Source organism: Nerophis ophidion, linkage group LG04 (assembly GCF_033978795.1).
Source record: "Nerophis ophidion isolate RoL-2023_Sa linkage group LG04, RoL_Noph_v1.0, whole genome shotgun sequence".
NCBI classification, from domain to species: Eukaryota; Metazoa; Chordata; class Actinopteri; order Syngnathiformes; family Syngnathidae; genus Nerophis; species Nerophis ophidion.
Window position 1 is genome coordinate 2,107,623 of NC_084614.1, and position 26,958 is coordinate 2,134,580.

At 41.2% G+C, this 26,958-nt stretch overlaps 1 protein-coding gene across 3 annotated transcripts in view; it reads left to right on the top strand.

Annotated features, from left to right (window-relative positions):
* Positions 1 to 17,190: 17,190 nt before the first annotated feature.
* Positions 17,191 to 26,958, top strand: part of LOC133550704 (ankyrin repeat and IBR domain-containing protein 1-like) — a 42,249-nt gene continuing 32,481 nt past the window's right edge. For 2 of the 3 annotated variants that reach the window (XM_061896699.1, XM_061896702.1), the window contains exons 1-2: positions 17,191 to 17,433; positions 25,231 to 25,480. In XM_061896699.1, the coding sequence (XP_061752683.1) occupies positions 25,293 to 25,480 (188 nt within the window). In that variant the 5' untranslated portion in view covers positions 17,191 to 17,433; positions 25,231 to 25,292. Of the gene's footprint in view, positions 17,434 to 17,759; positions 17,973 to 25,230; positions 25,481 to 26,958 lie in introns of those variants that run through there. The other variant, XM_061896701.1, reaches the window with a different exon arrangement.

Sequence of the window (26,958 nt, forward strand, 5' to 3'; positions counted from 1 at the left end):
TAACTTATATACACTCCAGTACGAGTCCAAAGTACTCAAGTAACTTATATACACTCCAGTACGAGTCCAAAGTACTCAAGTAACTTATATACACTCCAGTACGAGTCCAAAGTACTCAAGTAACTTATATACACTCCAGTACGAGTCCAAAGTACTCAAGTAACTTATATACACTCCAGTAAGAGTCCAAAGTACTCAAGTAACTTATATACACTCCAGTACGAGTCCAAAGTACTCAAGTAACTTATATACACTCCAGTAAGAGTCCAAAGTACTCAAGTAACTTATATACACTCCAGTACGAGTCCAAGTACTCAAGTAACTTATATACACTCCAGTACGAGTCCAAGTACTCAAGTAACTTATAAACACTCCAGTACGAGTCCAAAGTACTCAAGTAACTTATATACACTCCAGTACGAGTCCAAAGTACTCAAGTAACTTATATACACTCCAGTACGAGTCCAAAGTACTCAAGTAACTTATATACACTCCAGTACGAGTCCAAAGTACTCAAGTAACTTATATACACTCCAGTACGAGTCCAAAGTACTCAAGTAACTTATATACACTCCAGTACGAGTCCAAAGTACTCAAGTAACTTATAAACACTCCAGTACGAGTCCAAAGTACTCAAGTAACTTATATACACTCCAGTACGAGTCCAAAGTACTCAAGTAACTTATAAACACTCCAGTACGAGTCCAAAGTACTCAAGTAACTTATAAACACTCCAGTACGAGTCCAAGTACTCAAGTAACTTATAAACACTCCAGTACGACTCCAAAGTACTCAAGTAACTCATAAACACTCCAGTACGAGTCCAAAGTACTCAAGTAACTTATAAACACACCAGTACGACTCCAAAGTACTCAAGTACTTATATACTCTCCAGTACGAGTCAAAGTACTCAAGTAACTTATATACACTCCAGTACGAGTCCAAAGTACTCAAGTAACTTATAAACACTCCAGTACGACTCCAAAGTACTCAAGTGACTTATATACTCTCCAGTACGAGTCCAAAGTACTCAAGTAACTTATATACACTCCAGTACGAGTCCAAAGTACTCAAGTAACTTATAAACACTCCAGTACGACTCCAAAGTACTCAAGTAACTCATAAACACTCCAGTACGAGTCCAAAGTACTCAAGTAACTTATATACACTCCAGTAAGAGTCCAAAGTACTCAAGTAACTTATAAACACTCCAGTACGACTCCAAAGTACTCAAGTAACTCATAAACACTCCAGTACGAGTCCAAAGTACTCAAGTAACTTATAAACACACCAGTACGACGTCCAAAGTACTCAAGTAACTTATAAACACTCCAGTACGAGTCCAAAGTACTCAAGTAACTTATAAACACTCCAGTACGACTCCAAAGTACTCAAGTAACTTATAAACACTCCAGTACGAGTCCAAAGTACTCAAGTAACTTATAAACACTCCAGTACGACGTCCAAAGTACTCAAGTAACTTATAAACACTCCAGTACGACTCCAAAGTACTCAAGTAACTTATATACACTCCAGTACGAGTCCAAAGTACTCAAGTAACTTACAAACACTCCAGTACGAGTCCAAAGTACTCAAGTAACTTATATACACTCCACTACGACTCCAAGTACTCAAGTAACTCATAAACACTCCAGTACGAGTCCAAAGTACTCAAGTAACTTATAACACACCAGTACGACTCCAAAGTACTCAAGTAACTTATAAACACTCCAGTACGAGTCCAAAGTACTCAAGTAACTTATAAACACTCCAGTACGAGTCCAAGTACTCAAGTAACTTATATACACTCCAGTACGAGTCCAAAGTACTACAAGTAACTTATAAACACTCCAGTACGAGTCCAAAGTACTCAAGTAACTTATAAACACTACCAGTACGAGTCCAAAGTACTCAAGTAACTTATAAACACTCCAGTACGAGTCCAAAGTACTCAAGTAACTTATAACACTCCAGTACGAGTCCAAAGTACTCAAGTAACTTATAAACACTCCAGTACGAGTCCAAAGTACTCAAAGAGTAACTTATAAACACTCCAGTACGAGTCCAAAGTACTCAAGTAACTTATATACACTCCAGTACGAGTCCAAAGTACTCAAGTAACTTATATACACTCCAGTACGAGTCCAAAGTACTCAAGTAACTTATATACACTCCAGTACGAGTCCAAAGTACTCAAGTAACTTATATACACTCCAGTACGAGTCCAAAGTACTCAAGTAACTTATAAACACTCAGTACGAGTCCAAAGTACTCAAGTAACTTATAAACACTCCAGTACGAGTCCAAAGTACTCAAGTAACTTATAAACACTCCAGTACGAGTCCAAAGTACTCAAGTAACTTATAAACACTCCAGTACGAGTCCAAAGTACTCAAGTAACTTATAAACACTCCAGTACGAGTCCAAAGTACTCAAGTAACTTATAAACACTCCAGTACGAGTCCAAAGTACTCAAGTAACTTATAAACACTCCAGTACGAGTCCAAAGTACTCAAGTAACTTATAAACACTCCAGTACGAGTCCAAAAGTACTCAAGTAACTTATAAACACTCCAGTACGAGTCCAAAGTACTCAAGTAACTTATAAAACACTCCAGTACGAGTCCAAAGTACTCAAGTAACTTATAAACACTCCAGTACGAGTCCAAAGTACTCAAGTAACTTATAAACACTCCAGTACGAGTCCAAAGTACTCAAGTAACTTATAAACACTCCAGTACGAGTCCAAAGTACTCAAGTAACTTATAAACACTCCAGTACGAGTCCAAAGTACTCAAGTAACTTATAAACACTCCAGTACGAGTCCAAAGTACTCAAGTAACTTATAAACACTCCAGTACGAGTCCAAAGTACTCAAGTAACTTATAAACACTCCAGTACGAGTCCAAAGTACTCAAGTAACTTATAAACACTCCAGTACGAGTCCAAAGTACTCAAGTAACTTATATACACTCCAGTACGAGTCCAAAGTACTCAAGTAACTTATATACACTCCAGTACGAGTCCAAAGTACTCAAGTAACTTATAACACTCCATACGAGTCCAAAGTACTCAAGTAACTTATAAACACTCCAGTACGAGTCCAAAGTAACTCAAAGTAACTTATATACACTCCAGTACGAGTCCAAAGTACTCAAGTAACTTATAAACACTCCAGTACGAGTCCAAAGTACTCAAGTAACTTATATACACTCCAGTACGAGTCCAAAGTACTCAAGTAAACTTATTATAAACACTCCAGTACGAGTCCAAAGTACTCAAGTAACTTATAAACACTCCAGTACGAGTCCAAAGTACTCAAGTAACTTATAAACACTCCAGTACGAGTCCAAAGTACTCAAGTAACTTATAAACACTCCAGTACGAGTCCAAAGTACTCAAGTAACTTATAAACACTCCAGTACGAGTCCAAAGTACTCAAGTAACTTATAAACACTCCATTACGAGTCCAAAGTACTCAAGTAACTTATAAACACTCCAGTACGAGTCCAAAGTACTCAAGTAACTTATAAACACACCAGTACGAGTCCAAAGTACTCAAGTAACTTATAAACACTCCAGTACGAGTCCAAAGTACTCAAGTAACTTATAAACACTCCAGTACGAGTCCAAAGTACTCAAGTAACTTATATACACTCCAGTACGAGTCCAAAGTACTCAAGTAACTTATATACACTCCAGTACGAGTCCAAAGTACTCAAGTAACTTATATACACTCCAGTACGAGTCCAAAGTACTCAAGTAACTTATATACACTCCAGTACGAGTCCAAAGTACTCAAGTAACTTATAAACACTCCAGTACGAGTCCAAAGTACTCAAGTAACTTATATACACTCCAGTACGAGTCCAAAGTACTCAAGTAACTTATAAACACTCCAGTACGAGTCCAAAGTACTCAAGTAACTTATATACACTCCAGTACGAGTCCAAAGTACTCAAGTAACTTATATACACTCCAGTACGAGTCCAAAGTACTCAAGTAACTTATAAACACTCCAGTACGAGTCCAAAGTACTCAAGTAACTTACAAACACTCCAGTACGACTCCAAAGTACTCAAGTAACTCATAAACACTCCAGTACGAGTCCAAAGTACTCAAGTAACTCATATACACTCCACTACGACTCCAAAGTACTCAAGTAACTCATAAACACTCCAGTACGAGTCCAAAGTACTCAAGTAACTTACAAACACTCCAGTACGAGTCCAAAGTACTCAAGTAACTTATAAACACTCCAGTACGAGTCCAAAGTACTCAAGTGACTTATATACTCTCCAGTACGAGTCCAAAGTACTCAAGTAACTTATATACACTCCAGTACGAGTCCAAAGTACTCAAGTAACTTATAAACACTCCAGTACGAGTCCAAAGTACTCAAGTAACTTACAAACACTCCAGTACGACTCCAAAGTACTCAAGTAACTTATAAATACTCCAGTACGAGTCCAAAGTACTCAAGTAACTTATAAACACTCCAGTACGAGTCCAAAGTACTCAAGTAACTTATATACACTCCACTACGACTCCAAAGTACTCAAGTAACTCATAAACACTCCAGTACGAGTCCAAAGTACTCAAGTAACTTATAAACACACCAGTACGACTCCAAAGTACTCAAGTGACTTATAAACACTCCAGTACGAGTCCAAAGTACTCAAGTGACTTATAAACACTCCAGTACGACTCCAAAGTACTCAAGTGACTTATATACTCTCCAGTACGAGTCCAAAGTACTCAAGTAACTTATATACACTCCAGTACGAGTCCAAAGTACTCAAGTAACTTATAAACACTCCAGTACGAGTCCAAAGTACTCAAGTAACTTACAAACACTCCAGTACGACTCCAAAGTACTCAAGTAACTTACAAACACTCCAGTACGAGTCCAAAGTACTCAAGTAACTTATAAACACTCCAGTACGAGTCCAAAGTACTCAAGTAACTTATATACACTCCAGTAAGAGTCCAAAGTACTCAAGTAACTTATAAACACTCCAGTACGACTCCAAAGTACTCAAGTAACTCATAAACACTCCAGTACGAGTCCAAAGTACTCAAGTAACTTATATACACTCCAGTAAGAGTCCAAAGTACTCAAGTAACTTATAAACACTCCAGTACGACTCCAAAGTACTCAAGTAACTCATAAACACTCCAGTATGACTCCAAAGTACTCAAGTAACTCATAAACACTCCAGTACGAGTCCAAAGTACTCAAGTAACTTATATACACTCCAGTAAGAGTCCAAAGTACTCAAGTAACTTATAAACACTCCAGTACGACTCCAAAGTACTCAAGTAACTCATAAACACTCCAGTACGAGTCCAAAGTACTCAAGTAACTTATAAACACACCAGTACGACTCCAAAGTACTCAAGTAACTTATAAACACTCCAGTACGAGTCCAAAGTACTCAAGTAACTTATAAACACTCCAGTACGACTCCAAAGTACTCAAGTAACTTATAAACACTCCAGTACGAGTCCAAAGTACTCAAGTGACTTATATACTCTCCAGTACGAGTCCAAAGTACTCAAGTAACTTATAAACACTCCAGTACGACTCCAAAGTACTCAAGTGACTTATAAACACTCCAGTACGACTCCAAAGTACTCAAGTGACTTATATACTCTCCAGTACGAGTCCAAAGTACTCAAGTAACTTATAAACACACCAGTACGACTCCAAAGTACTCAAGTAACTTATAAACACTCCAGTACGAGTCCAAAGTACTCAAGTAACTTATAAACACTCCAGTACGACTCCAAAGTACTCAAGTAACTTATAAACACTCCAGTAAGACTCCAAAGTACTCAAGTGACTTATATACTCTCCAGTACGAGTCCAAAGTACTCAAGTAACTTACAAACACTCCAGTACGAGTCCAAAGTACTCAAGTAACTTATATACACTCCACTACGACTCCAAAGTACTCAAGTAACTCATAAACACTCCAGTACGAGTCCAAAGTACTCAAGTAACTTATAAACACACCAGTACGACTCCAAAGTACTCAAGTAACTTATAAACACTCCAGTACGAGTCCAAAGTACTCAAGTAACTTATAAACACACCAGTACGACTCCAAAGTACTCAAGTAACTTATAAACACTCCAGTACGAGTCCAAAGTACTCAAGTAACTTATAAACACTCCAGTACGACTCCAAAGTACTCAAGTAACTTATAAACACTCCAGTACGACTCCAAAGTACTCAAGTAACTTATAAACACTCCAGTACGACTCCAAAGTACTCAAGTGACTTATATACTCTCCAGTACGAGTCCAAAGTACTCAAGTAACTTATATACACTCCAGTACGAGTCCAAAGTACTCAAGTAACTTATAAACACTCCAGTACGAGTCCAAAGTACTCAAGTAACTTATATACACTCCAGTACGAGTCCAAAGTACTCAAGTAACTTATAAACACTCCAGTACGACTCCAAAGTACTCAAGTGACTTATATACTCTCCAGTACGAGTCCAAAGTACTCAAGTAACTTATATACACTCCAGTACGAGTCCAAAGTACTCAAGTAACTTATATACTCTCCAGTACGACTCCAAAGTACTCAAGTGACTTATATACTCTCCAGTACGAGTCCAAAGTACTCAAGTAACTTATATACACTCCAGTACGAGTCCAAAGTACTCAAGTAACTTATAAACACTCCAGTACGACTCCAAAGTACTCAAGTAACTTATAAACACTCCAGTACGAGTCCAAAGTACTCAAGTAACTTATAAACACTCCAGTACGAGTCCAAAGTACTCAAGTAACTTATAAACACTCCAGTACGACTCCAAAGTACTCAAGTGACTTATATACTCTCCAGTACGAGTCCAAAGTACTCAAGTGACTTATATACACTCCAGTACGAGTCCAAAGTACTCAAGTAACTTATATACACTCCACTATGACTCCAAAGTACTCAAGTAACTTATAAACACTCCAGTGCGAGTCCAAAGTACTCAAGTAACTTATAAACACTCCAGTAAGAGTCCAAAGTACTCAAGTAACTTATAAACACTCCAGTACGAGTCCAAAGTACTCAAGTAACTTATAAACACTCCAGTACGAGTCCAAAGTACTCAAGTAACTTATAAACACTCCAGTACGAGTCCAAAGTACTCAAGTAACTTATAAACACTCCAGTACGAGTCCAAAGTACTCAAGTAACTTATAAACACTCCAGTACGAGTCCAAAGTACTCAAGTAACTTATAAACACTCCAGTACGACTCCAAAGTACTCAAGTAACTTATAAACACTCCAGTAAGAGTCCAAAGTACTCAAGTAACTTATAAACACTCCAGTACGAGTCCAAAGTACTCAAGTAACTTATATACACTCCAGTACGAGTCCAAAGTACTCAAGTAACTTATAAACACTCCAGTACGAGTCCAAAGTACTCAAGTAACTTATAAACACTCCAGTACGAGTCCAAAGTACTCAAGTAACTTATAAACACTCCAGTACGAGTCCAAAGTACTCAAGTAACTTATAAACACTCCAGTACGAGTCCAAAGTACTCAAGTAACTTATAAACACTCCAGTACGAGTCCAAAGTACTCAAGTAACTTATAAACACTCCAGTACGAGTCCAAAGTACTCAAGTAACTTACAAACACTCCAGTACGAGTCCAAAGTACTCAAGTAACTTATAAACACTCCAGTAAGAGTCCAAAGTACTCAAGTAACTTATAAACACTCCAGTACGAGTCCAAAGTACTCAACTAACTTATAAACACTCCAGTACGAGTCCAAAGTACTCAAGTAACTTATAAACACTCCAAACTTATAAACACTCCAGTACGAGTCCAAAGTACTCAAGTAACTTATAAACACTCCAGTACGAGTCCAAAGTACTCAAGTAACTTATAAACACTCCAGTACGAGTCCAAAGTACTCAAGTAACTTATAAACACTCCAGTACGAGTCCAAAGTACTCAAGTAACTTATAAACACACCAGTACGAGTCCAAAGTACTCAAGTAACTTATAAACACTCCAGTACGAGTCCAAAGTACTCAAGTAACTTATAAACACTCCAGTACGAGTCCAAAGTACTCAAGTAACTTATATACACTCCAGTACGAGTCCAAAGTACTCAAGTAACTTATATACACTCCAGTACGAGTCCAAAGTACTCAAGTAACTTATATACACTCCAGTACGAGTCCAAAGTACTCAAGTAACTTATATACACTCCAGTACGAGTCCAAAGTACTCAAGTAACTTATATACACTCCAGTACGAGTCCAAAGTACTCAAGTAACTTATATACACTCCAGTACGAGTCCAAAGTACTCAAGTAACTTATAAACACTCCAGTACGAGTCCAAAGTACTCAAGTAACTTATAAACACTCCAGTACGAGTCCAAAGTACTCAAGTAACTTATAAACACTCCAGTACGAGTCCAAAGTACTCAAGTAACTTATAAACACTCCAGTACGAGTCCAAAGTACTCAAGTAACTTATAAACACTCCAGTACGACTCCAAAGTACTCAAGTAACTTATAAACACTCCAGTAAGAGTCCAAAGTACTCAAGTAACTTATAAACACTCCAGTACGAGTCCAAAGTACTCAAGTAACTTATAAACACTGCAGTACGAGTCCAAAGTACTCAAGTAACTTATAAACACTCCAGTACGAGTCCAAAGTACTCAAGTAACTTACAAACACTCCAGTACGAGTCCAAAGTACTCAAGTAACTTATAAACACTCCAGTAAGAGTCCAAAGTACTCAAGTAACTTATAAACACTCCAGTACGAGTCCAAAGTACTCAAGTAACTTATAAACACTCCAGTACGAGTCCAAAGTACTCAAGTAACTTATAAACACTCCAGTACGAGTCCAAAGTACTCAAGTAACTTATAAACACTCCAGTACGAGTCCAAAGTACTCAAGTAACTTATAAACACTCCAGTACGAGTCCAAAGTACTCAAGTAACTTATAAACACTCCAGTACGAGTCCAAAGTACTCAAGTAACTTATAAACACTCCAGTACGAGTCCAAAGTACTCAAGTAACTTACAAACACTCCAGTACGAGTCCAAAGTACTCAAGTAACTTACAAACACTCCAGTACGAGTCCAAAGTACTCAAGTAACTTATAAACACTCCAGTACGAGTCCAAAGTACTCAAGTAACTTATAAACACTCCAGTACGAGTCCAAAGTACTCAAGTAACTTATAAACACTCCAGTAAGAGTCCAAAGTACTCAAGTAACTTATAAACACTCCAGTACGAGTCCAAAGTACTCAAGTAACTTATAAACACTCCAGTACGAGTCCAAAGTACTCAAGTAACTTATAAACACTCCAGTACGAGTCCAAAGTACTCAAGTAACTTATAAACACTCCAGTACGAGTCCAAAGTACTCAAGTAACTTATAAACACTCCAGTACGAGTCCAAAGTACTCAAGTAACTTATAAACACTCCATTACGAGTCCAAAGTACTCAAGTAACTTATAAACACTCCAGTACGAGTCCAAAGTACTCAAGTAACTTATAAACACACCAGTACGAGTCCAAAGTACTCAAGTAACTTATAAACACTCCAGTACGAGTCCAAAGTACTCAAGTAACTTATAAACACTCCAGTACGAGTCCAAAGTACTCAAGTAACTTATATACACTCCAGTACGAGTCCAAAGTACTCAAGTAACTTATATACACTCCAGTACGAGTCCAAAGTACTCAAGTAACTTATATACACTCCAGTACGAGTCCAAAGTACTCAAGTAACTTATATACACTCCAGTACGAGTCCAAAGTACTCAAGTAACTTATAAACACTCCAGTACGAGTCCAAAGTACTCAAGTAACTTATATACACTCCAGTACGAGTCCAAAGTACTCAAGTAACTTATATACACTCCAGTACGAGTCCAAAGTACTCAAGTAACTTATATACACTCCAGTACGAGTCCAAAGTACTCAAGTAACTTATAAACACTCCAGTACGAGTCCAAAGTACTCAAGTAACTTACAAACACTCCAGTACGACTCCAAAGTACTCAAGTAACTCATAAACACTCCAGTACGAGTCCAAAGTACTCGAGTAACTTATATACACTCCACTACGACTCCAAAGTACTCAAGTAACTCATAAACACTCCAGTACGAGTCCAAAGTACTCAAGTAACTTATAAACACACCAGTACGACTCCAAAGTACTCAAGTAACTTATAAACACTCCAGTACGAGTCCAAAGTACTCAAGTAACTTATAAACACTCCAGTACGACTCCAAAGTACTCAAGTGACTTATATACTCTCCAGTACGAGTCCAAAGTACTCAAGTAACTTATATACACTCCAGTACGAGTCCAAAGTACTCAAGTAACTTATAAACACTCCAGTACGAGTCCAAAGTACTCAAGTAACTTACAAACACTCCAGTACGACTCCAAAGTACTCAAGTAACTCATAAACACTCCAGTACGAGTCCAAAGTACTCAAGTAACTTATATACACTCCAGTAAGAGTCCAAAGTACTCAAGTAACTTATAAACACTCCAGTACGACTCCAAAGTACTCAAGTAACTCATAAACACTCCAGTACGAGTCCAAAGTACTCAAGTAACTTATAAACACACCAGTACGACTCCAAAGTACTCAAGTAACTTATAAACACTCCAGTACGAGTCCAAAGTACTCAAGTAACTTATAAACACTCCAGTACGACTCCAAAGTACTCAAGTAACTTATAAACACTCCAGTACGAGTCCAAAGTACTCAAGTGACTTATATACTCTCCGGTACGAGTCCAAAGTACTCAAGTAACTTATAAACACTCCAGTACGACTCCAAAGTACTCAAGTAACTTATAAACACTCCAGTACGACTCCAAAGTACTCAAGTGACTTATATACTCTCCAGTACGAGTCCAAAGTACTCAAGTAACTTATAAACACACCAGTACGACTCCAAAGTACTCAAGTAACTTATAAACACTCCAGTACGAGTCCAAAGTACTCAAGTAACTTATAAACACTCCAGTACGACTCCAAAGTACTCAAGTAACTTATAAACACTCCAGTACGACTCCAAAGTACTCAAGTGACTTATATACTCTCCAGTACGAGTCCAAAGTACTCAAGTAACTTACAAACACTCCAGTACGAGTCCAAAGTACTCAAGTAACTTATATACACTCCAGTACGACTCCAAAGTACTCAAGTAACTCATAAACACTCCAGTACGAGTCCAAAGTACTCAAGTAACTTATAAACACACCAGTACGACTCCAAAGTACTCAAGTAACTTATAAACACTCCAGTACGAGTCCAAAGTACTCAAGTAACTTATAAACACTCCAGTACGACTCCAAAGTACTCAAGTAACTTATATACACTCCACTACGACTCCAAAGTACTCAAGTAACTCATAAACACTCCAGTACGAGTCCAAAGTACTCAAGTAACTTATAAACACACCAGTACGACTCCAAAGTACTCAAGTAACTTATAAACACTCCAGTACGAGTCCAAAGTACTCAAGTAACTTATATACACTCCAGTACGAGTCCAAAGTACTCAAGTAACTTATAAACACTCCAGTACGACTCCAAAGTACTCAAGTGACTTATATACTCTCCAGTACGAGTCCAAAGTACTCAAGTAACTTATATACACTCCAGTACGAGTCCAAAGTACTCAAGTAACTTATAAACACTCCAGTACGACTCCAAAGTACTCAAGTAACTTATAAACACTCCAGTACGACTCCAAAGTACTCAAGTAACTTATAAACACTCCAGTACGACTCCAAAGTACTCAAGTGACTTATATACTCTCCAGTACGAGTCCAAAGTACTCAAGTAACTTATATACACTCCAGTACGAGTCCAAAGTACTCAAGTAACTTATAAACACTCCAGTACGAGTCCAAAGTACTCAAGTAACTTATATACACTCCAGTACGAGTCCAAAGTACTCAAGTAACTTATAAACACTCCAGTACGAGTCCAAAGTACTCAAGTAACTTATAAACACTCCAGTACGACTCCAAAGTACTCAAGTGACTTATATACTCTCCAGTACGAGTCCAAAGTACTCAAGTAACTTATATACACTCCAGTACGGGTCCAAAGTACTCAAGTAACTTATAAACACTCCAGTACGACTCCAAAGTACTCAAGTGACTTATATACTCTCCAGTACGAGTCCAAAGTACTCAAGTAACTTATATACACTCCAGTACGGGTCCAAAGTACTCAAGTAACTTATAAACACACCAGTACGACTCCAAAGTACTCAAGTAACTTATAAACACTCCAGTACGAGTCCAAAGTACTCAAGTAACTTATAAACACTCCAGTATGACTCCAAAGTACTCAAGTAACTTATAAACACTCCAGTACGACTCCAAAGTACTCAAGTGACTTATATACTCTCCAGTACGAGTCCAAAGTACTCAAGTAACTTATATACACTCCAGTACGAGTCCAAAGTACTCAAGTAACTTATATACACTCCAGTACGAGTCCAAAGTACTCAAGTAACTTATAAACACTCCAGTACGACTCCAAAGTACTCAAGTAACTTATAAACACTCCAGTACGACTCCAAAGTACTCAAGTAACTTATAAACACTCCAGTACGACTCCAAAGTACTCAAGTGACTTATATACTCTCCAGTACGAGTCCAAAGTACTCAAGTAACTTATATACACTCCAGTACGAGTCCAAAGTACTCAAGTAACTTATATACACTCCAGTACGAGTCCAAAGTACTCAAGTAACTTATAAACACTTCAGTACGAGTCCAAAGTACTCAAGTAACTTATAAACACTCCAGTACGACTCCAAAGTACTCAAGTGACTTATATACACTCCAGTACGACTCCAAAGTACTCAAGTGACTTATATACTCTCCAGTACGAGTCCAAAGTACTCAAGTAACTTATATACACTCCAGTACGAGTCCAAAGTACTCAAGTAACTTATATACACTCCAGTACGAGTCCAAAGTACTCAAGTAACTTATAAACACTCCAGTACGAGTCCAAAGTACTCAAGTAACTTATAAACACTCCAGTAGGACTCCAAAGTACTCAAGTGACTTATATACTCTCCAGTACGAGTCCAAAGTACTCAAGTAACTTATATACACTCCAGTACGAGTCCAAAGTACTCAAGTAACTTATATACACTCCACTACGACTCCAAAGTACTCAAGTAACTTATAAACACTCCAGTGCGAGTCCAAAGTACTCAAGTAACTTATAAACACTCCAGTAAGAGTCCAAAGTACTCAAGTAACTTATAAACACTCCAGTACGAGTCAAAAGTACTCAAGTAACTTATAAACACTCCAGTACGAGTCCAAAGTACTCAAGTAACTTATAAACACTCCAGTACGAGTCCAAAGTACTCAAGTAACTTATAAACACTCCAGTACGACTCCAAAGTACTCAAGTAACTTATAAACACTCCAGTAAGAGTCCAAAGTACTCAAGTAACTTATAAACACTCCAGTGCGAGTCCAAAGTACTCAAGTAACTTATAAACACTCCAGTACGAGTCCAAATTACTCAAGTAACTTATAAACACTCCAGTACGAGTCCAAAGTACTCAAGTAACTTATAAACACTCCAGTACGAGTCCAAAGTACTCAAGTAACTTATAAACACTCCAGTACGAGTCCAAAGTACTCAAGTAACTTATAAACACTCCAGTACGAGTCCAAAGTACTCAAGTAACTTATAAACACTCCAGTACGAGTCCAAAGTACTCAAGTAACTTACAAACACTCCAGTACGAGTCCAAAGTACTCAAGTAACTTATAAACACTCCAGTAAGAGTCCAAAGTACTCAAGTAACTTATAAACACTCCAGTACGAGTCCAAAGTACTCAAGTAACTTATAAACACTCCAGTACGAGTCCAAAGTACTCAAGTAACTTATAAACACTCCAGTACGAGTCCAAAGTACTCAAGTAACTTATAAACACTCCAGTACGAGTCCAAAGTACTCAAGTAACTTATAAACACTCCAGTACGAGTCCAAAGTACTCAAGTAACTTATAAACACTCCAGTACGAGTCCAAAGTACTCAAGTAACTTACAAACACTCCAGTACGAGTCCAAAGTACTCAAGTAACTTACAAACACTCCAGTACGAGTCCAAAGTACTCAAGTAACTTATAAACACTCCAGTACGAGTCCAAAGTACTCAAGTAACTTACAAACACTCCAGTACGAGTCCAAAGTACTCAAGTAACTTATATACACTCCAGTACGAGTCCAAAGTACTCAAGTAACTTATAAACACTCCAGTGCGAGTCCAAAGTACTCAAGTAACTTATATACACTCCAGTACGAGTCCAAAGTACTCAAGTAACTTATATACACTCCAGTACGAGTCCAAAGTACTCAAGTAACTTATATACACTCCAGTACGAGTCCAAAGTACTCAAGTAACTTATATACACTCCAGTGCGAGTCCAAAGTACTCAAGTAACTTATATACACTCCAGTACGAGTCCAAAGTACTCAAGTAACTTACAAACACTCCAGTACGAGTCCAAAGTACTCAAGTAACTTATAAACACTCCAGTACGAGTCCAAAGTACTCAAGTAACTTACAAACACTCCAGTACGAGTCCAAAGTACTCAAGTAACTTATATACACTCCAGTACGAGTCCAAAGTACTCAAGTAACTTATAAACACTCCAGTGCGAGTCCAAAGTACTCAAGTAACTTATATACACTCCAGTACGAGTCCAAAGTACTCAAGTAACTTATAAACACTCCAGTACGAGTCCAAAGTACTCAAGTAACTTATAAACACTCCAGTACGAGTCCAAAGTACTCAAGTAACTTATAAACACTCCAGTACGAGTCCAAAGTACTCAAGTAACTTACAAACACTCCAGTACGAGTCCAAAGTACTCAAGTAACTTACAAACACTCCAGTACGAGTCCAAAGTACTCAAGTAACTTATATACACTCCAGTACGAGTCCAAAGTACTCAAGTAACTTATAAACACTCCAGTACGAGTCCAAAGTACTCAAGTAACTTATATACACTCCAGTACGAGTCCAAAGTACTCAAGTAACTTATATACACTCCAGTACGAGTCCAAAGTACTCAAGTAACTTATAAACACTTCAGTACGAGTCCAAAGTACTCAAGTAACTTATAAACACTCCAGTACGAGTCCAAAGTACTCAAGTAACTTACAAACACTCCAGTACGAGTCCAAAGTACTCAAGTAACTTATATACACTCCAGTACGAGTCCAAAGTACTCAAGTAACTTATATACACTCCAGTACGAGTCCAAAGTACTCAAGTAACTTATAAACACTTCAGTACGAGTCCAAAGTACTCAAGTAACTTATAAACACTCCAGTAAGAGTCCAAAGTACTCAAGTAACTTATAAACACTCCAGTAAGAGTCCAAAGTACTCAAGTAACTTATAAACACTCCAGTACGAGTCCAAAGTACTCAAGTAACTTATAAACACTCCAGTAAGAGTCCAAAGTACTCAAGTAACTTATAAACACTCCAGTAAGAGTCCAAAGTACTCAAGTAACTTATAAACACTCCAGTACGAGTCCAAAGTACTCAAGTAACTTATAAACACTCCAGTACGAGTCCAAAGTACTCAAGTAACTTACAAACACACCAGTAAGAGTCCAAAGTACTCAAGTAACTTATAAACACTCCAGTACGAGTCCAAAGTACTCAAGTAACTTATATACACTCCAGTACGAGTCCAAAGTACTCAAGTAACTTATATACACTCCAGTACGAGTCCAAAGTACTCAAGTAACTTATATACACTCCAGTACGAGTCCAAAGCACTCAAGTAACTTATAAACACTCCAGTAAGAGTCCAAAGTACTCAAGTAACTTATAAACACTCCAGTACGAGTCCAAAGTACTCAAGTAACTTATATACACTCCAGTACGAGTCCAAAGTACTCAAGTAACTTATAAACACTCCAGTAAGAGTCCAAAGTACTCAAGTAACTTATAAACACTCCAGTAAGAGTCCAAAGTACTCAAGTAACTTATAAACACTCCAGTACGAGTCCAAAGTACTCAAGTAACTTATAAACACTCCAGTACGAGTCCAAAGTACTCAAGTAACTTACAAACACTCCAGTACGAGTCCAAAGTACTCAAGTAACTTATATACACTCCAGTACGAGTCCAAAGTACTCAAGTAACTTATAAACACTCCAGTACGAGTCCAAAGTACTCAAGTAACTTATAAACACTCCAGTACGAGTACAAAGTACTCAAGTAACTTATAAACACTACAGTACAAGTCCAAAGTACTCAAGTAACTTTTTTTCCTTCTACGGAAGGTTTTTTGTTGAGAATAAATGGGAAAAAAAACACTTAATTGAACAATTTAAAAGAGGAGAAAACACAAAAAAAATGAAAATTAAATTTTGAAACATAGTTCATCTTCAATTTGCACTCCAGAATGTTTTTTAAATTTGAATCATAAGTTTGATGAAATATTTCACAAATGTTCTTCGTCGAAAAAACAGAAGCTAAAATGAAGAATCAAATTAAAATTGATTTATTATTCTTTACAATAAATAAAAAAATAATTTACTTGAACATTGATTTAAAACTACAATGACATATAAAATGTAACTGTAATGTCCCCAAATGTCCAGCAGAGGGAGACTCCCGTCTGCCTGAATGACTTCAACACATTGTATCCAATTCGACAATTATATTCAATATATCAGCACTATTACACTTTTTTAACGTGTCTGACATGTTGTTAACTTATTAAAGACAACTTACGGCATTGCTCCTTTGCCGCTTTGTGGAGGATAACAACATAAATGACCAGAGAAGTTTTGTGTAGGATAACAACATAAATGACCAGAGAAGACCGCAACATGTATGAACAGGTGCATGTCTTTGGAGGTGGGAGGGGCCTATCCCCAGGTGCATGTCTTTATTTTAGGCAATGACATAAAAAAACATATAATAATATAAGTTAATATAGTGCAAAAGGTGATGTTTAGACCCTGGACAAGTGGAGTAATGATGAAGAAGAGTTGTGAGACAGCTTTAGAAATATTCCTGATGGAGACACTTGTTGATCTGGCGGCCATATGCAAGAGTCAGGCGACCAATCAGGTGCGAGCAGGCTGTGGCGCCGCGCATGCGCACGAGGCGGCCTGCCCTCCACACAGTGACTGAGTCCACAGCGGGGCCAGCGCTCTCTCTCCCCGTCTCACGGCGTCTCCTCAGCGGCGGCGCCCTCATCCTGCCCCCGCCCTGCCGGCTGGCTCCCCGGCGGATGAGAGGATGGTGGAGTGGAGGAGCGAATGACCGCCAGGTGCTCGGTAGCGGTTATGGTCCAGCGACGACGGGACGGCCGCCTGGCGAGCGAGTGAAGGCGGCGGCAGGGTGAGTAGAAAGCGGCCGAGATTTGACGTCGATGCTCGGGTTGAGTGGAGGTAGCACACCCCGCTAGCTTCCGGAGGTAGCACACCCAGCTAGCTCCCCCAGAGCACCGCCCATTTAGACGCGGGCACCCACCCTTCTTTCCGGAGGTAGCACACCCAGCTAGCTCCCCCCCAGCCCGGAGCACCGCCCATCTAGAGGCGGGCACCCACCCGTCTTTCCGGATGTAGCACACCCAGCTAGCTCCCCCCAGCCCGGAGCACCGCCCATCTAGACGCGGGCACCCACCCTTCTTTCCGGAGGTAGCACACCCAGCTAGTTACCCCCAGCCCGGAGCACCGCCCATCTAGAGGCGGGCATCCACCCTTCTTTCTGGGTAACGGCGCGGGCTTGTTGCGTTGACCCGGCGGTTGTGTTGTAGAAGAAAGGCGAGGGGAGTGTGCCGGGGCCGCCTGGAAGACACCACGCCGACACCAGTGCACCATGGTCGGGGGGCCGAGTGCTCCACTTGCACGCGGATGTCCCCGAGGAACCGTCGCCAGGTGTGACCCACTTATGGAGCAGCTAGCTCCCTGTTAGCATCCGTCATGTTTACCTGTGCCAGGTGTTGTCTGTTACAGGGGGTGATCAACAAATGTTTACTCATTCATACTTTTTAGCCTTTTTGTTGGCAAGTTCTTTTTTAGCCTGCCTGGACTTGGAAAGGATGAACCATGTTTTTTTCAACTAAACATTAGTTGATTTTCTTCTTTTAAATTAATTAATTAATTAATTTATTTATTTATTTTTAATTATTGGGAAAGGGGCTTCACGGTGTAAGAGGGGTTAGTGCCTCTGCCTCACAATACGAAGGTCCTGAGTAGTCTGGGGTTCAATCCCAGGCTCGGGATCTTTCTGTGTGGAGTTTGCATGTTCTCACCGTGACTGCGTGGGTTCTACTCCGGCTCCCTCCCACCTCCAAAGACATGCGCCTGGGGATAGGCCCCTCCCACCTCCAAAGACATGCGCCTGGGGATAGGCCCCTCCCACCTCCAAAGACATGCGCCTGGGGATAGGCCCCTCCCACCTCCAAAGACATGCGCCTGGGGATAGGCCCCTCCCACCTCCAAAGACATGCGCCTGGGGATAGGCCCCTCCCACCTCCAAAGACATGCACCTGGGGATAGGCCCCTCCCATCTCAAAAGACAGACCTGGGGATAGGCCCCTCCCATCTCAAAAGACAGACCTGGGGATAGGCCCTTCCCATCTCTAAAGACATGCACCTGGGGATAGGCCCCTCCCATCTCCAAAGACATGGACCTGGGGATAGGCCCCTCCCACCTCCAAAGACATGCGCCTGGGGATAGGCCCCTCCCACCTCCAAAGACATGCACCTGGGGTTAGGCCCCTCCCACCTCCAAAGACATGCACCTGGGGTTAGGCCCCTCCCACCTCCAAAGACATGCACCTGGGGATAGGCCCCTCCCACCTTCAAAGACATGCACCTGGGGATAGGCCCCTCCCACCTTCAAAGACATGCACCTGGGGATAGGCCCCTCCCACCTCCAAAGACATGCACCTGGGGATAGGCCCCTCCCACCTCCAAAGACATGCACCTGGGGATAGGCCCCTCCCACCTCCAAAGACATGCACCTGGGGATAGGCCCCTCCCACCTCCAAAGACATGCACCTGGGGATAGGTTGATTGGCAACACTAAATGGTCCCTAGTGTGTGAATGTTGTCTGTCTATCTGTGTTGGCCCTGCAATGAGGTGGCGACTTGTCCAGGGTGTACCCCGCCTTCCGCCCGATTGTAGATGAGATAGGCACCAGCGACCCCAAAAAGAATAAGCGGTAGAAAATATGGATGGATAGATTATTGGAAAGGCTGAACGATGTTTTTTAACTAAACACTAGTTGATTTTCTTCTTTTTTTTTTTGTAATTTATCTGTATCGATTTATTTATTTTTCATTAATCAATTCAACACAACAATACCATAATAATTTAATCCAAATCCAAAACCCAGCAACATTGAGAACAGCAATCAAGAGAGTAATTAAGAGGACACAAAACAATTTAAAAGTAGTGAAACAAAACTAAATATTATCAACAGTATCAATATTAGTAACACTTTCAATGACTAAATGGATGGAGATCCCTTCCGTGCTTCTTTTGTTGTTTTCCACCACAACTCTTTAATTCTCTGACATTCCCACAATAAATGAAGAAGAGTTGCCTCGGCTGCCCGACACTTCATTCATAAAAAACATGTTCCTGACTTTATTTCACTCCTGAGCTTGTTGTTGATAACCCTAAAGCTGACCCTCAAAATAGCATTTGAGACTAAACATTGTTCAATGCTTTATTAATATTAATCTGTATTTCATTTCATTATTTGGTACAACCAGTAACAACATACAAGCATGTCACATTCTCACAAAACTGCAAAAAAAAGTCAGTTTTTGAACCGTCAAAATATTATTTCCGCGTTTGTATAATGAGATATCAATAAGTATGTGATGTAAACAACATTTGTTGAATGCTTGAAATGTTAAATCCCCCCCCCTGTTAATATCGGACTGCCGATATTTGCTTTAAAATGTAATATCGGAAATCATTGGTATCGGTTTCGAAAAGTAAAATGTATGACTTTTTAAAACGCGGCTGTCTACACGACCGTAGGGACAAGTACGGAGCGCCAATGAAACTTAAAGGCACTGCCTGTACATGCCGGCCCAATCACATAATATCTAAAGCCTCTCTCACGCACAACTGAATGCAATGCATACTTGGTCAACAGCCATGCAGGTCACACTGAGGGTTGTGATATAAACAACTTTAACACTGTTACAAATATGCGCCACACTGTGGACCCACACCAAACAAGAATGACAAACACATTTCGGGAGAACATCCGCACCGTAACACAACATAAACACAACAGATTGTGAACATTATTGGACATCTCTACTCACATCCCTTGATATGAAAATTTCATATCAGATTTATGGTGACCAAAAATGATCACAGATATAATTATTATTGTGGGTGGTGCTGATAAGTAATGTGTCTATAGAAGTTTAAATCGGGGTATGTTGCTTCTTAAGGTCTCTTATTTTCATGTAAGCTAGCTAGCACTAGCTTGTTTCTCTAGTAAATGAGCCTCGTCAATAGTCTTTGTCTTTATCAATCACAATTTTAATGAGGATTTGAGTTTAAAACGGTAATACTAACTGTTAGTTTGACCCACTTTATCATTACATTGTTACTTTACTCACCTACAAGTGATATGAACTGGTGCTGCAGTTCAATCAATTACTCAGTCTTTATTTATATAGCCTTATATCACAATTGTCTCAATGGGCTGCACAAGCCACAACGACAGTTATCGATTGTTTTAGTAATCCAGTAATCAGTAGATTTGCTGGATGAACTAAGTGCACTTTATAGCTCAGTGGTATTCAAACGTTATTTTACATAATCAAAGCATGCTGGGTCCATTTTGATATTGTATTTTGTAAAAACTGAATACTAAAACAGACATCTACCTAAAGCAGGGGTCGGCAACCCAAAACGCTGAAAGAGCCACATTGGACCAAAGATACAAAAAACAAATCTGTGGGGAGCCGCACAAAATGAAAAGCAGTAAATACTGTAAGTCTTATAGTGAAGGCAACACATGACGTCAGTGTCTATTATATAACCTACTATCAGAATGACTGAGGCAAGTCTTCGTTGACAGAAATGTTGACATTTTATATATTTATTCTATACATTTTTACAACATTAGAAACCATTAGTAAATCATAGGCTACTCAGAAGGTGAGATAAGTCCTGGAAATGACTGGCTCAGAATGGCCAAAAGTATAAGTGTGTGTGTCCAAGTAAAAGGAATCGTTTAATAGATTTATTACAATCTTTGGCAAGCTAGGGCATGTTTGCTGTGGTCTGGAACAACATGGCACACAAAGTACTATCTCAAATGCACCCAATATTACATACAGATAATGTGTCATGAGACATGCAAAACTAAATTATACACAAAGAAGACAAAAGTAAAGGATGTTAAATTATCTCAAATATAGCTACAAATGATGTAATATGTACATACAGCTAGCCTAAATAGCATGTTAGCATCGATTAGCTTGCAGTCATCCCGTGACCAAATAGGTCTGATTAACACACTCCACATAAGTCGATAACATCAACAAAACTCACCTTTGTGCTTTCATGCATAACATTAAAAGTTTGGTTGAAAAAATGAGACAGAAAAAGAAGTGGCGTGAATCACGTCCTAGAAGGTCGGAGAAAGTTGTACATGGAAAAACTACGGTGAGTTCAAAGACCGCCAAAATCAGTAGGACAAAACGGCGCTCGCCAAATACTCGAATCAATGAAGCATGTTTAATATAAACAATGTGCTTTATAGCAATTAGGGAGATTTGTGTCATGTTTGTCCTCCTAGAGAAACCATATCAAAACAAAAATATAGTTTTTATATTTTTTTTCCATTTTTCCATACATTTTTGAAAAAGCACCAGGATGGTGCTAAAGAGACTCGGGGGCCGCAGGTTGCAGACCCTGACCTAGAGGGTGGTGTCAGTAGTAGTTGTAGTATATGCTTTTCAGCCTTGTCCCAAAACACTGCCTCTTTTGTTCCAAAGTATTTACTGTTTTTTTTTTTATGGACACACTTTGGACACCCCTGCTTTGTCCCCAATGTGTCTTGTCGGGAAAATAAACACACATCATCAACATGAAATTACATTAAAAACACAAGTGCATTACTATAAATAAAAACATTGTTTTCTTGCAAACTAATGGGAAACTAATCCATGTATTGAAAGCCGTCTGGATTTCATCCATTTTTATTAGTCACTCATTCAGTGATGAATCAAAGCAATGTAATTAAATGTATGTAGAAAATGGATGGATGGATGTTCCACATCCGTGGTCTTCTCGTCTGACGATAATGTAATATGTTGTTTATGAAATATTACAATCCCCTCCACACTGTAGCTGCCTCATAACAAGTCAGGTCAGCATCAGGACTTCAACAAACTAGTCTCACTGTTGAAACTATCAATAACATCATTATTATCATAACAGTCCTTCTGACTCAACACCCGCAAGGAAGTCTTTGTGAGGACCACACATGCTCTCTCCACACTTAATCATACACTCTGTGTGTGTGTGTGTGTGTGTGTGTGTGTGTGTGTGTGTGTGTGTGTGTGTGTGTGTGTGTGTGTGTGTGTGTGTGTGTGTGTGTGTGAGAGAGAGAGGTGGGTAAGATGGTAGGAAATGAAGCAGAAGACAAATAAAAGATAGTCATTAAGTAGAATATGTGACAAGATACAGGACGGCTTTTCTTCTTAATAGCACATCTGCTGCTTTGTCACCAACATGATATATATATATATATATATATATCTTCAGTGTCTGCAGCAAGTGTCTTTAACAAATATCACCAACGCGTGTCCCCAACCAACAGGTGTTCGTGCCCAACCAGTATCGCCAACCAACAGGTGTCCCAAATAGACAGGTGTCCGTCCCCAACTAACATTGTCTCCAACCGACAGGTGTCTGTCCCCAACCAGTATCCCTAACCAACCAGTATCTATAATCGGCAGGTGTCCGTCCCCACCAACATTGTCCCCAACCGACAGGTGTCCGTCTCCAACCAACAGGGGTCCGTCCCCAAACGACAGGTGTCTGTTGCCAACCGACAGGTGTCTGTCACACCTGTCTCCAACCAACAGGGGTCCGTCCCCAACCGACATTGTCCCCAAACGACAGGTGTCTGTTGCCAAACGACAGGTGTCTGTCACGCCTGTCGCCAACCGACAGGTGTCCATCCCCAACCAACATTGTCCCCAACCGACAGGCATCCGTCCCCAACCGACATGTGTCCGTCCCCAACCGACAGGTGTCCATCTCAAACCGACACGTGTCCGTCTCCAACCGACAGGTGTCCGTCCCCAACCGACCGGTGTCCATCGCCAACCGACAGGTGTCCGTCCCCGACCAGTATCTCCAACCAGTATCTCCAATCAACAGGTGTCTCAGATAGACAGGTGTCTATCCCCAACCAACATTTTCCCCCGACGACAGGTGTCCGTCTCCAACCAACAGGTGTCCATCCCTGACCAGTATCTCCAACCAACCAGTACCTCTATTCGACAGGTGTACGTCACCATCCGACATTGTCACCAACCAACAGGTGTCCATCACCAACTAGTATCTTCAACCAACCAGTATCTATAATTGACAGGTGTCCCCAATCGACAGGTGTCTGTCCTTGACCAGTATCTCCAAGCAACCAGTATGTCCAACTGACAGGTGTCCGTCCCCAACCGATAGGTGTCTGTCCGTCTCCAGCTGACAGGTGTCTGTCCGTCTCCAGCCGACAGGTGTCTGTCCGTCCCCAATCGTCAGGTGTCTGTCCGTCCCCAATCGACAGGTGTCTGTCCGTCCCTAGCCGACGGGTGTCTGTCCGTCCCTAGCCGACGGGTTTCTGTCCATCCCCAGCCCACGGGTGTCTGTCCGTCCCCAATCGACGGGTGTCTGTCCGTCCCTAATTGACGGGTGTCTGTCTGTCTCCAACCAACAGGTGTCTGTCTCCAACCAACAGGTGTCTGTCCGTCTCCAACCAACAGGTGTCTGTCTCCAACCAACAGGAGTCTGTCTCCAACCAACAGGAGTCTGTCCGTCCCCAACTGACGGGTGTCTGTCTGTCTCCAGCCGACAGGTGACTGTCCGTCCCCAACCGACAGGTGTTTGTCCATCCCCAGTCGATGGGTGTCTGTCCGTCCCCAGTCAACGGATGTCTGTCCGTCCCCAATTGACGGGTGTCTGTCCGTCTCCAACCAACAGGTGTCTGTCTCCAACCAACAGGTGTCTGTCCGTCCCCAACCGATGGGTGTCTGTCAGTCTCCAGCCGACAGGTGTCTGTCCGTCCTCAACCGATGGGTGTCTGCCCGTCTCCAGCCGACAGGTGTCTGTCCGTCTCCAGCCGACAGCTGTCTGTCCGTCCCCAACCGACAGGTGTCTGTTCATCTGCAACCGATGGGTGTCTGTCCGTCCCCAACTGACAGGTGTCCGTCCCCAACTGACAGGTGTCTGTCCGTCCCCAACTGACAGGTGTCTGTCCGTCCCCAACCGACAGGTGTCTGTCTCTAACCGACAGGTGTCTGTCCGTCCCCAACAGACAGGTGTCTGTCTCTAACCCACAGGTGTCTGTCCGTCCCCAACAGACAGGTGTCTGTCTCTAACCCACAGGTGTCTGTCCGTCCCCAACCGACAGGTGTCCGTCTCTAACCGACAGGTGTCCGTCTCCAACCAACAGGTGTCAGTCTCCAACAAGCACGATAGCATTGTTTAGTTTTCCAGAGGGGAGAAGATGAAGAGGATGAAGGAGACAAGAAGACCTGAAGTAGAAAAGTCCAAGTTGGAGACTAGTAGTCCAGAATCTGAGTGGTCCTTGAAGTCCAGCAGATGTCCTGTAGATGGTGCATGACTGTCGCCTGCAGGAACACATGGACAGGTTTCAAAGGGTTTTTCAGAATAGTTGGACCTTGGCGGAGGTCTTCTCAGGACATTGTGGTCGAAGCGTGCGGGTGGATGCTCCGGACTTGTGGTGCTTGTCATCCATCTTGCTGTCATTAGCCGTCTTCTGCAGGACGATCTCTGCCATCTTCTCCTTTGTCCGCTGAGATAAGATCTCCAGCTGACGGATGCTGGCACTGATCTCATTGTCTCTGCTTCTGGTCTTCCTCGGCCAACCATCCGTCTAAACTCCCATCTCTCTCTGACCTCCAGGACCGCGAGGTGCGAGCATGCGGCTGTAAGTCTCGGGCCGAGCCAGCGAGCAGCAGTCGGCCATGGGGAACACGGCCAGCAAGTTCCGCAAGGCGCTGGTGGGCGGAGACGAGGCGCTGGCCTGGCAGCTGTACGAGGGCAACCCCCAGTTCAGGGACGGCCTGGACCCCAACGCCTCCTACGGCGAGCAGTACCAGCACAACACGCCGCTGCATTACGTCTGTCGCCACGCCATGACGCGGCTGCTCAGGTGAGAGAGCACCTGGCCCATTTGGGACCAGGAAAGGACTGTACTCATTGATATTTGTGATGCTACTGCTGGGCAAGTACAGAAGTACCATGATAATATTTGTTACTTTCAAGTACAGAAGTACCATGATAATATTTGTTACTGGCAAGTACAGAAGTACCATGATAATATTTGTTACTTTCAAGTACAGAAGTACCATGATAATATTTGTTACTGGCAAGTACAGAAGTACCATGATAATATTTGTTACTGGCAAGTACAGAAGTACCATGATAATATTTGTTACTTTCAAGTACAGAAGTACCATGATAATATTTGTTACTGGCAAGTACAGAAGTACCATGATAATATTTGTTACTGGCAAGTACAGAAGTACCATGATAATATTTGTTACTGGCAAGTACAGAAGTACCATGATAATATTTGTTACTGGCAAGTACAGAAGTACCATGATAATATTTGTTACTGGCAAGTACAGAAGTACCATGATAATATTTGTTACTGTGATGTCAGATCGCGTTGCAAACTGGGCATCTTATCAAGCACTTGGCAGGTAAACAAGCGTGTGCGTAGGGGACTGTTGTCAAGTCATGTTATTTCCCATGTCAACAAAACAAGCAACCAAAAGTAAGTCTCCACTTGCACTAGCTCCATGCTAATTTGCATAGGAAATGCCATAGACGTGCTACTGATTAGCATTAGCGATTTTACATGCCGATTTCAGCACCTCCAATTGTGTAATGAAAACTACAACTAAGAAGCAGGTTCCTATCAAACAGCTGCTGTGTATTAACTAGAATACTTACAGTACAAACACTTTGTAGGACTCTACAACAGACATAATTGCATGGCAAAGACTATTTCCTGATGAATGAAATGAAAGTATACTTGCAAGTGTAATAATAGTCAGCATTACACAAGTCTTATTGGGTGTGTGTGTGTGTGTGTGTGTGTGTCTCTGTGCGTGTCTCTGTTTGTGTGTGTGTGTGTCTGTGTGTGTGTGTGTGTGTGTGTGTGTGTCAATGTGTGCGTGTGTGTGTGTGTGCGTATGTCTCTGCATGTTTGTGTGTGTGTGTGTGTGAGAGAATTATGTCCAGGATGATAAGCAGAATAACTTGCTGGACGTCTTCTCTCCATAATTGTTACATTTTTATTTATTATGATGCATCTGGCTGCTGATTATTATCTTCATCCTCCTCTCCACCTCCATCCTGATCTTCTCCACCTCCATCCTGGTCTTCTCCACCTCCATCCTGGTCCTCTCCACCTCCATCCTGATCTTCTCCACCTCCATCCTGGTCTTCTCCACCTCCATCCTGGTCCTCTCCACCTCCATCCTGATCTTCTCCACCTCCATCCTGGTCTTCTCCACCTCCATCCTGGTCCTCTTCACCTCCATCCTGGTCTTCTCCACCTCCATCCTGGTCCTCTTCACCTCCATCCTGGTCTTCTCCACCTCCATCCTGGTCCTCTCCACC